Raw genomic sequence first — 12,561 nt, forward strand, 5'->3', positions numbered from 1 at the left:
GGCTCCCGCGCCCGCCGCGCGCTGCCCCCGCCCCGTCCCACTCACGCCGCGGCGCGCGCCCGGCTCCGCTTCGCGGCGCGCGCCCGCGGGGCCCGGCTACGGCGACGCTCCCTCCGCCGGGACGGGACCTTTCGACCAATCGCCTCCCCTCTTCTTGAAGGCGCCGGGCCCGCCGGCCAATCGCGACCCGCCGTGCTGCGCAGTGCCGGGGTTCCCTGGCGACCGCTTTGGCCCGCGCCGTTGCCATGGGCACGGGAACGCCCCGGCCGGGCCGGGCCCGCCCCGCAGGGTCTCACCTCAGCACCCCCCGGCAATGAAAACAGAAGTGGCCTGAATAGAGTCCAGGAGATTGTTTATTGCTTTTACCAACTTTCTGAAACGTTACAAAAGATAATTTTATTCTAGCAGTAATTAAAACAACACAAAAGGCTGAATTTTTCACATTAAAGACAAGTCTGAGAATTGTGATTTCTGTATAAACTGAATATTGATTCTAGAGTTGGAATAATGTTTTCATTTGTTTTGGATTTGTTTATAAAGTAATAAAACGCCACTGTAATTAGAAAAGCAGTCATAAAAAATTCGAACCATACAGTATGTAATCACATTTCAAATAAAGAGTATTAAAATCAAAACTGCAGTTCAGCTGCAGAAGCTGAACCTGGAAGACACCTTTGCACAGAAGCATCAGCAACAATAGAAAGGAAAATACTATAAATGATGTGTCTTTCCAATAAAATCATTTAGAAAAGTATCAATTTTCAAACTCATTCATTATTCCAAATAAATGTCAACAGATACTAAATTCATATGAAAGTGTCTTTAGGTAAAGTTCAATGCCAACTACAAAGTCCTATAAGTTTTCACTAAAAACATTATAAAATAAAATTGACAAGCTTACTGAGCAATTTGCTTTATTTATAGCACTATACTTATGCTGACTCAAAGCCGTGTGCACCTACAGTCTTAAAATTTGCCATGAAATAAATTACTGTTGGTATAAACAAAGTATTTCCCATGTTTTACTGTACTTGATAATTTTGTCCTAGATGAGTAATTAAAACATTACTAATCATAAGAAAGCAAAAAGAAAACTAAGCTCGCTGTGGTGCTCGCCTGACAGATGACATTTGTGAACTGAAAGTCATGAACCATTTACTTTATGATTTACAGAACCTATGTACAAGACAAACCCTTTAGAGCGGCGCAGGCTCTGCGACGTGACACCCATTTGTTACAGATATATTTTACAGCCTGTCAAACCCCCTTTGCAAAGGGCACGAATTAGGAAGTGACCATATAAAGACAGAGATGCAGGTGAAGCAAATGATAACTTATGGGAGAACTTCCATTAAATGCAGAAAAAAGGGTCAAGATACTTGGTTGAAAAAGATCCCAAACCATTAGGGCACCAAGTTCTGACAGGTTTTATGATGACAAACTTGGCAATTTGGAACATTTCAAGGAACAATCGTATAAAATATTATGTTATAGCTGCAAAATTAACCTAGGAGGAAACTGTCGTTCACTTGGGCATATGTAAACAGAATGAAAAACGTGTCACTGTAATACATATGAAAATAGTAAGAATGAGTTTTCTAGAATATAATTTAAACACAAAACTGCATTTTAAGTGATACATTTTAGATGATAATTTAAATGGAGTGGTCAAAATTAAGACCTACATTTCATGTAAACATTCATATTTATAAATAAATTAGAAAAAAGAAAAAAAGGAAAAAGATGATGGAAAAAAAAAAAAAAAAACAAAGAGGGACTTCCTGAGGTGGCTCTGCAGCCAGGTACACAGTAGCAACTAAGCTCCATTCCAGGAAACCAAGGCATCTATAAAAAGTGCAGGGTTGTACATTTTCCTCTAACTGTTGGAATGGAAATCCATTGGCGTATTTTTTACAGGGCTTAAGCCCTATGAAAAAAAAAAAATCAGTGCACAGCAATTATCACTGCTCTTTTGCATCCATTAAGGCAAAACATGTATCTACATACAATAAACTACATTCTTAGCTGTTTTAATACTATGTGTGATTTTAAAGCAGAAAAGGTATAAAATGAGCAGTGAATCACTTAACCATACATTAGCAACAGGGATTTATGCACTTAATACCAGACCTTCTCCTGTTCGTATGGGAAGAAAGTGCAAGTATAACTATTGCCCAAGAACACTGGAACTAAAGGTCACTGTAAACTGGCTTGCCAAGTCATGGTATTTCTGGCACTGATTAAAATATGTACACAATTAAATAAATACTGTGATTAGACTTGTGGGGCTTTGGTTTTGTTTCAACTTTACTCAAAATATACCCACTTCCTGTAATATTGACTGAAACGTAACCCTTCTGAAGCAGAAGCCAAATACAAGGTGTGCAGTACCATGGAACCCTGATTTCCAGCATTAAAGATTTAGAAATCCAAGAAGCTTCTAGTAATTTTTTGGGTCTTTGGAAACTGTTGCAAGACTGTGAACAAGAAGTGTAAAATACTATTGAGAGGACAAAAGTACTGTGTTGTGGGTGATGCTACATAAAATGCTCAAAATATCTCTTTCCTCCATGATTCAGAGCAAGAGGTACTTAGTAGTCAACTACTGACATGCAGACGGTGTTGTGTGGGTTTTTTTTAAATAAGGTAGAACATTTTGAGAAACCATGTGCTGTAGTTTCACTGTATCTCAGTCTGATCAGAAGGAAAACATGGGTTATTTTCTGAAAGAGCATGAAGTCAAACTAAGGCACAAGCTACACTACTATCTAAGAATGCAGGTCATTACACAGTGTTGGTCAAACTGGTAATGCAGACCTCACTTGCTTTGCCACTGACCTGAGCCTTTGTTATGACAGTTTGGATACCATTATTTGTATTGCTGTACACTATGATTTCCTTTCTTTAAACTGTCTTCTCAGAATCCAGTCAAATGAAAAAAGGAAAGAAAAAAAAATGTTATATAATTGCAGTACATTTAAAGGGAACAGTAACAGTCCATGTAATGTAAATACTATTTTTAAATGTTTCTATTTATTCCCACTGATTGCTTTATTTTTGTAATATACAATTACCTTCTCTACAGGTGACACTTGGCTGAAGACCACCAAAATTCCACCCCGAGTGGTAGTTTCAGATAAAGTCTGCCCTCCTCCAGACTCAGCTCCTTTTGCAATAGTTGAGAATTTTATCACTTGGTCCATGGTAAAACTCCCAACTCTGCCAAAAGCAGAATTAAGTAAACAGCATCTTCTAATATTAAATGAGCACAGATTCTAATTAAAGCCATTGTAATGCATCCAGAAAGGGCTAGTGGCAATTCAGAAGGTAAAGATATAACATTGGAAATTAAAGCCAAAAAAAACTAAGGCATAAGGCAAAAAAAAAATTAAGAATGGACACTGTGCAGGTAAGTGATCAAGATTTTCATTTATATATAAAATTCTCATTATTTCAAATATTATAATGTTAAACACTAGAACTTGAAAATGTAAGTACAATAAATGCACTGACTGCATCTTTATCAGTGGAGTCCCCAAAAAATCCCATTTACTTTAATAAATGAATATTTATTTTTTCAATTCATCTTACATGATAAAAATTTATACTAATTAAAATAAATAAAGTGTTTAAAAATAAGTTGGTGTGCTATCATATATGCCCTTTACAACGGAGAGGATCAGAACTGTACATACAAATACCACAAGCAATTAGTAATCCATAAAATAATACTGATCACAAACCTATTCCAGAATTGAACTACAGCTAATTTAACCAAATACACAGTAAATTTAAAGATTTATTAACCAGGAAATATATTTGATGAAGATATGAAATACTCCAAAATCTTAGAGGTGAGTAAATCAGACTCTGAAAATCTATGGGAAAAAGTGTAAGCAAAAACAGGAAGAAAAGAATTCAAGAGTACTGACATGGTGAGTACTTATAACTTCCTATAGACCAATTGCTGCCTGTAAATCCAATTTATATTGTGTAAACATGGAGAGTCCAGAATGGCAAATACTGACTTGGGACTGTAACTACCATTACTGCACTCATACTGCTACTGGACAATAATGAAAACTCAAGAGAATTCAAAACAAGAAAGAAAGCAGCACACCAGGGTATTTAGATACATTTTAAGGCTTAACTAACCACCTGACTTAGGGTTCTACGCCATTTCTGTAGAATAGGAGAGACATAATCCAGAAAACACTAGCATGGAGTGGAGACATAAAACACAGTAGTTCTTGTCAACAGCACATTAATATTTGTTCTATGAAACCATGAAAAAGTATACCCTGCAAAAACAAGCACTAACTGCCTGCATGGAAAACAAAACTTCTGTAGCACACATTATAAACAGAGGTATTGCAAAATTTTAAGCAATGTGGACCAGTAATCATCAGCAAAAGCTGATGCAACTTTTATGCACATACTGATTATTGAAAATAATAAGCATTCATTACAGTCTTCCTATTTAAAAATGAAAATAAAATTTCCAATAAAATAAATAGCTGAAGTGTGATTACCACTCATCTTATTTGTTGGGAAAATCTTCGCATTATGCAAGCATATCTACAGTGCCCTAAACAATGGCAGAAATTAAATATATGTTGCTCCTTAAATTGGAAATCACACTTCCATGGTATAATATCCTACAGTGATATATATACACACACAAATACACGCAATTCCCATTGGTTCCATTCTATAAGGATGTTTCAGCATCCACGTATCTCACAACATGTGAATTTTCCACTTCAATTTTCACACTTTCTGGTTTTTCAGGGCTGTTTGAAAACAAAGAAGAAAATGTAAGGTTTGGTTCACTTTACGAAAGATTAAATTTCAAACATTTTATACTTCACAATGAACACTGAAAGTATTTACATAAGAATGCTTTGATGATGATGCATTTCTATTGCATTCTAGTAATTGTTAAATACTTTTCACAGGAATAGTACAAACTTAAAGAGAGAAAACACCAACATCTCATCGATAAATACCGTATCTAATTCCACTGCTTTTATTGATTAGAAACTGTTAATGCAAAGCATCTTTAAAAACAAACAAACAAACCCCCAAGACAGCCTGCAAAACTGTCTAATTAAAAATACCAAAAAACTCATAACAAGCAATATTACTAATACTTCTTTATTCTTGGGCAGGGAAACCATCTGTTCACAAGAATGGGAGAACATTTCAGTCTGTTCAAAAGGGGAAACCACATTTCCAGCAACAGCAGAGGACAGTAAGAAACCTGTGTAAGTGTCCATTCAAGTGAAGCAGAAGACCCTAAAGACAACTGACACTCTTAGGGACACAGACACTGAACAGTCCCTGACTGAAGGACAATAAGGAATGTCCCAAAGTAGTTGCAAGCCAGTAGAAGACAAAATGGAACAGCGTAACAGGGAGGATGAGTTTCAAAAGAGATGACACATCTTTAGAGTTGCTCTTTAAGGAAAAAAAAATATTAGAAATTCATGCAAAGAAAACTTCTGAGTCTCCTTAGAAAATACAAGTGTGCTGGGACTCCACAGAGTCTGTAAACTACGCTAGATGGTTGAGGTAGAAAGACAAGGCAATCTGGACCAATTCAGAAAAGGCCAAAAACCTTAGAAACTTATCTTTTTAAAAATACATGATTTGCAATAAATCATGCCAACCCACACAACACATCATCTGGAATTATAAAAGACATGCTTCCTTCGAATTGCATTAGTATTTGAATATAAATCTGAAAAAAGCAGTGCCTACAGAACCATTTTTACCACAGCACTACATGTCTGTCTGTACCACCAGATGAAGACAGTTATGCAGAAAAACCTTAGCAGAATTGATATAGGTAACTTACTGGGAATTACTTTTGACTGACTAGTAGTGAGGTCTCTGAATCTCAACAGCCTGAAAAGAAAGTGCAGCAAATACCTCAAAAGAGCAACCACTTGAGTTAAGGTTCAAGAAGCCTGCCTTTCAACATTTTCCAGATTAATGCAATATCAGATTGCCAGTTAAAAAGCTGGTTTCTGGCACCAGTGGTTTTTATTTTCCATTTGTGGTTTTAGCAAGTTCCCTACCAAGATGGACTTTTTACTGTACTAAGCTCAAGCAGGGTATGTTATGGAATCAAAGGGAAATATCTTACAGCAAAACATAACAAATAAGAGAGTATAATAAAGGCTAAGCAGAACAAAAACCACTGCAAACCAGTCAGAAGCCTGATTTGCTAGTGTTGCATATAATTCCATACTAACTTGACCTACTCAGGAAACAGGAAAGTGAGAGATGAAATTGTACTAACTTATAACTGCCTGAAAACCAAATCTCAACATCTTAATTCTCCTGGAAAAAGACATACAGGCCTGTATCTCTTCAAGCCTTATATACTCAATGGCTACCCAATGCCACTAGAGTCATCCACAAATTCTGTAATGGCTTTCTGAGAATTTAACAAGAAAGATTAAATAAGGAGGGTATACTGACACACATGCTTTGTTATCGCTTTAATGCCTCTATTACTTGTCTTCTTGATGGTCTTGCTTGTGTGGTACTCAAGTTTTAAAAATGTTTTCATTAAACATGTATTTAACATTTTAAAAATGTTTAAACAATACAGCCTAGACATTCACTGGAAATGGTGCCTGCACTGATGAGTCTCTCAAGCTTTTCCCCTTACAATACCTCAAAACTCTGTCTCCTTCACCCTTGACTGACCTGCTGTCTGGCCAAAACAAATCATCTTTCCATGCCTAGTTTAGAGCAATGCATGTGGTGAACAGACAGATGATATACAAGTGCTAAGTCACTACTAGTGTTCCCAAAAGTACCACAGATGGCTTGAACAGAGCCATTAAAATAGAGTATGAACACTCCAGCCTTGGACAGAGTATGAACACTCCTTCCTCACCATGAACGTTTTCACTGAGATGTAATTTTATACAAAACCTGACAATTTTGTATCTCTGAAATATGTCTTCCTCCGACATAATTGGCTGAAAGGGATCAACCAACAGAAGATGTATACAACAGACAACAGAATTGCTTAGGTTTAGTTTTCTGAGGCAAACATGCCCATTCTTCCCTTCCCTACACAAAAATTACTAAGCAACAGCTGCATGGATGTGGAACAGTCCACAGATACCAGTCCCTATAAATTACAAGCCTTTCAGGAAGTTGGGGATAATTCCACTTAAGTATTCATGTTTTGGCTTGTTTTCCTTGATAAATTCAGGGAAATTCTTCCCTTGATAGATTCAGCCAGACAGGGAAGAAATTAGGATAGAATAGCAGAATGATTCATCACACACAGACTTTGTTCTTTGATGGGGAGCTCACGAGAAAAAAGGCTACTGGCCAGCACAGAAGATGCATGTGAGTTTACAAGGATTGTTCACAGCACTGAGGACTCATGATCTGTCCATGTACTCCATTCAAGTATATTTCATATTCACTGAAGATAGTATTTGAGACAGGTTTAATTTTTAGATATTAAAAATGAGTTGAGGAAAAGCAAACCAAGCAACCTACCCACCCACAAAAAGATAGGGCAGATCCTAGGGCAGCACAAAGAAACAGTGAAAGTGCTGGACTTACCTTTTAGTCTCAGGGGAATTTGTATTGTTGAGGATCAAACCACTCCCATGCTCATATACACTCTAGTACTTAGAAACCCTAAGCTCACCAGAGTAGGAAACACTTGTATTAAGCAAATAAACAGTAATTTTAAAATTACTATTTAAAATAATATGTTTAATAAAATAGTAATGAAATAATTCCTTATAGAAATTGATAAACTTCAAAGTAAAGAGGAAAAATTAAGCTCAAATTCTTCTAAAGTAAAAAGTCAGTAACTCAGATTTATAAACCACATATATTCTTTTTTTTAGATACATTTCAATAAATACAAGTACAGCTGCTAAACACAGGACGATAGTTAGACAATGTGTGAGTAATTATAGCTACCTCAGGTTAGCTCTGGTTACTTTGGCATTCTCAGTATTCATGGCAAGAGCCTTCCACTGTGCAGTTTTGGCCATTTCGTCTGATATGTTTACAACTGAGGGATCAGTGCTAAAGAACAAACATACTTTCTGGTTAGTATTCAATTCCTTGCAACACTATTATACTTACTGTCACTCATCATTTACATCAGTTGTGCCTTCTTTCAGTATTTACACAGCCACAAGTTGAGTTCATCTCTTAAAAGTATACTTCAACAAAAAACTGAAAATTTAACACACTAGCACTACCATGATTACATAGCATCTCAAACCAGTTTTTTACACAGATACCAGTAACATATTGAAAATACTTGAAAGGTAACCTATACCTAACTTCAGAAAATTATTTTGTATGCCCAGAAATAATGGACTGAATCACACTGTTGTGCTAAGGCTTTCGTGAATCAGTTAAAACTTTAAGTGGCTTCTAGGAAATAATCAAGAGCAAAAGAGTAAAGGTTAATAAGATTTTTTAAATTCAGGTGAGATTTGAAACTACTAAAAATCTAGACATGCAAATTATCTGGATAGATGACAAGTTTGGTTTTTTTCTTCCAAAGCCTTATTAGACATTTTGCAAGGTTCTTTTGCCAGACCACTCCCCTCTCAACTGCTGCAGAAGATAACTTTACCCTCAAAGATGGTAAGTTTTTAAAGCCTACTTCCACTTTTGTCCTCCACACAGTTACATGTACAGCAGACTTAGGTGTTGCCTGTAGGTCTGTTTTCTGTTCTGTTCCATATTTAAACTTCATAATCTACCCCAGGTCATCTGTAAGTTTTTCAAATGGCAGAAAAAATTTTCAAAGCCATTTTTCCTCAGGAATCCCCACAAGATACAAGGCAGCAGAGTACATACAAAACACATGCACACACAGTTGATGAAATCACAGTTCTACTGTGAGAGCAATTAGCAACTCAAATTTGTTTTTTTAAAAAGCTTGAGCATTTTCATTTGAGTTGCTTAAGTCTGATTAAGCCTGCTCTCAGAATAGACAACAGCACTCAGCAGGAATATCTGTCTAATCCAAATTTCTGCCTATTCCCAGCTCTCATCAGGGTATAGCTGGTACTACCCTAGATCCATAAGGAAGGCCCATTTTTAACCGAGGAACCCTTATTATTCGAGAGGAAAAGAAAATGTGTAAGCTGTTTATCTGTCACATCTTCTGGTTGTGTTGGAACAGTTGAGAATATCAGACAACTCAGCAAAATACAACCCCAGTAAGGGAGACACCAACTGAAACAAAATGCCTACCAAAGCTGAAAGAATTTCCATGACTGAAACTCCAGTACTTCCTTTTCTGGAAGAGAACCCAATCTCACATTTATGTTCAGAAAATAACTTTTAAAAGTAAAAATGGTTGCCTGTAAAACAGATTTTTTGTACCACAGAAATTATTGACTTCAGCCCTCACTTAGGTAAACCAAAGAATTACACACTTAGATTTCTTCTGAAAAATCCAAGTGGCTGGTAAACACATGGCTCAACTGATGCTATTAGTTGCTTAATGCTCAGTATTTCATGCACAGTAGCACACAAATATTTTGTAGAAACTGACCAAGGACGCTTCTTCACCTTTAGTACAGCTGGTCAAAATTGAGTCATCTGATCTGTTCAAGATGGTCATGTAAATTTATAATTAAGATGCAGTTTTAACGAACAATGCAATATAAAAATACTAATGTAGCACCATGAGATAGATCTTCATATTTCCTAATCATGGCTAAGTTACAAGCTTGGGGAAAAAATTATTTCAACTCATATACAACCAACTTAATATAAAGCAAATTACAGCATCTGATACAAGAACCTTTAACAGACCAACATTATTTTATACCTGTATTTCAGGCTTTTTACAGGAAAATCCAGATTTGCTTCTCCATATGCAAGGTGTACACTGTCATTGTCTGAAAACATTCTCTCTGCTTCCTGTAAATTCCAAGTAAGAAGTTTGTAAAATTACTCGCGGAGCAGAAACCAAAGAAGCATCTCATGCTGACAGTTATTCCATAGGGGTAAGAGACACGTCCCTGTAGGTACCACAGTTGAATGCAGGAGACAGAGCTTATGACCTTTCCTCTTAGAAGTGTTTTACTAAGGCAGGGGACATGGGAGACTGGGGAAGGAAGGTGTTACAAGCCTCGCAAGGAATTCAAGCTAGGTGGTGTACAGCAAGGCAGGACTTTTATGGAGAAGTTACAGAAGTTATACTACTGTATTACTGGTAACTAGCAGTTGCTTTTCATGACAGCTTCACAAACACACATGAGCAAAATGTCCCTGATACTATGAACAGTTTTGTGACTAAGCAGAATAAAGAAACCCTACTCCACTACGTCCCTCTCCCTCTCCTTTCTCTCCATTTTCTTTCCTTCTAATCTGATGAAAGACAAAAACCCCAACTTTTTTGTGCTAACAGCTGCTTCTTTCCACTTTGCTTGCTATTCATCACAAATAAGAATCATAGTTCATAATAGCATAATTGAAACAGTGACTTAATTCCTTAACCACCAGCAACGGTTCCGCTAATAAAAAGTTTCCTCTCATCAGTGAAGAATTTCAAAACATGTATCTGGCATATAAGGTCATATGCTCAGGTCACATAAAATTCTTTTAAATTGCTTTAAGTATTTCCTAATAATTTACAACATGCTCAGTTTGATTGTTTTCACACTTACTTCTTTCTCTTTTATCTTTTTGTCATCTTCTGTCTTCTTTTTACTTTCTGGCATAAGATCATCAAGCCAGCTAAGCTCTTTTTTGGTGAAACATAAATCCATGAGCTTGCGAATGAACACTAATGCTAGAACCTAAAGGGAACCACAGACGAAATACTTCGTATTAAATTGTTTAAATGAACAAAAAAGCACACACACTTTCGGTACACTTAGAATCTCTAACTGAAGCCCTTTTTTCTAGTACTAGATTTTATCTTACCACAAAGTTAAATAATTTCCACTTTCAGTAGCTAGTCACAACTGAATTGCTTATTTTCAGGAAATGAGAAGTCTTTGTGTTTCAAAAGTGAACAGCTTGTACTACAGGGGTTTTTTTTTGTTTCCTTCCCACTCCCTTCTTTCTTAGGGCAGCAAACATCTTCTGAAGAGATCCTGAATACATGTAGTCTTGTACAAAAATTATTAGCTGGCAAACCAGAAAACTTACCATCATAGGGAAAACAACAGCAGCTGCAGAGGCTTTAATCACCCACAACAAAACTAGACAAGTGAGCTGAACAACTGTGAAGATATGGACCTTCCAGAGTGGCACATAACGTAGATAAATCAGGTCAGGTTGATGTTTGGCAGGCATTCCAAACAGTTTTATACGGTCAAAAAACTGCATGGAAAATAAAATCATTCTTCAGTTAATTATTTTCTGTCTTTCCAGAAGAAAATAAACATTTTTAGGCGACTACAGAAATATAAGCTAATCCCAAATAAAATACTAATGGAGGACACTGACCAGTCAAGTGGATGGAACTGGGGACTGTTTTGCTGGTGTTGTCCCCCCCCTCACTAACAATAAAAAATTCCAGAATATTTCAGAAAATTCTTAGCTACACGACTGAAAGAATAAATAAAAAAGAACTGACAAGACACAATACTGTTAAGAACAAATACCTGAACATGACACTCAGGAAATTATCCTACATGCTATTCAGACAATATGGGATAACTTTATTGTGGCTCACATAATGCAGGGTGTTACAGTTTCCTTTTCATTCAGTGTTAAACAAAAGCAAACTGCTCACTAAAAATCAGACTTTACCTGAATGCCTTTTAATGAAGATACTCCCATGTAAAGAAAGACACCGTACAAAACTGGCATTGGAATAAACTGGGGAGGAAAAAACACCCACAGTTAAAAGTGGAATCAACATGGCATAAGAGAGCAGTCCATATCAGTGAAAGGCACAGACCAAGTCATTTTTTACTTTATATTTTACTTAAGTGAAATCTGAGGGCCTTTATTGAAAAGAATACATATGTATCATTGAGCAGCAAAAAAATCTAGAACTAACATGGCTATCACTAGGATACAAAAGAGGATAAAAAAGTACTTCTGCCTTGACTGCCCATTCACTCAATTTTCTAGGTTGCAACCAAGATTTCTATTCATGCTAAGTATACTGCTTTATGTTGCTATTTGATAGGAACTGTATCAAGACTACTGTATTCTGTACAACGTCATGAAATTGCCATATTAAGTTGTACTTTTGAACACTTGTGTATCTGGAGCAGACAATACAAAAACCTCACCATACCAACCGAGCTATGAAAATCTGCTAATTATTCAGAGCTAAATTTTGCTCCAGTAAGAAGATCAATTTAAAGCTTATTAAAAATAATATTTACAATAATTTAAATTGTAACATATAATAGCTTATATAATTTTGTACAGTATGATTTTTATATTTTTATATAATTTAAAGCTTACTAAGATAACAAAGTTGTCCACTGGTTTCAGCGGAACTTGCATCAAACCTCAGCAGGGAAGCCTTCCTTGCTCCTGAATTCATTAAGCTTCCAAGTAAAGGACAGCCAAGAT

General features: G+C 36.4%; 1 protein-coding gene across 13 annotated transcripts in view; it reads right to left on the reverse strand.

Annotated features, from left to right (window-relative positions):
- Nucleotides 1-335: 335 nt before the first annotated feature.
- Nucleotides 336-12,561, reverse strand: part of SLC4A7 (solute carrier family 4 member 7) — a 92,322-nt gene continuing 80,096 nt past the window's right edge. For 9 of the 13 annotated variants that reach the window (XM_069007343.1, XM_069007341.1, XM_069007342.1 and 6 more), the window contains 6 exons: nt 11,782-11,850; nt 11,176-11,349; nt 10,689-10,820; nt 9,848-9,939; nt 7,969-8,076; nt 336-4,793 (listed from right to left, as the gene is read on the reverse strand). In XM_069007343.1, coding sequence (XP_068863444.1) covers nt 4,712-4,793; nt 7,969-8,076; nt 9,848-9,939; nt 10,689-10,820; nt 11,176-11,349; nt 11,782-11,850 — 657 coding nt within the window. In that variant the 3' untranslated portion in view covers nt 336-4,711. Of the gene's footprint in view, nt 4,794-7,968; nt 8,077-9,568; nt 9,621-9,847; nt 9,940-10,688; nt 10,821-11,175; nt 11,350-11,781; nt 11,851-12,561 lie in introns of all 13 variants that reach the window. The other 4 variants (XM_069007344.1, XM_069007338.1, XM_069007336.1 and 1 more) reach the window with 2 other exon arrangements.

Source organism: Aphelocoma coerulescens, chromosome 2, assembly GCF_041296385.1.
Source record: "Aphelocoma coerulescens isolate FSJ_1873_10779 chromosome 2, UR_Acoe_1.0, whole genome shotgun sequence".
NCBI lineage: Eukaryota > Metazoa > Chordata > Aves > Passeriformes > Corvidae > Aphelocoma > Aphelocoma coerulescens.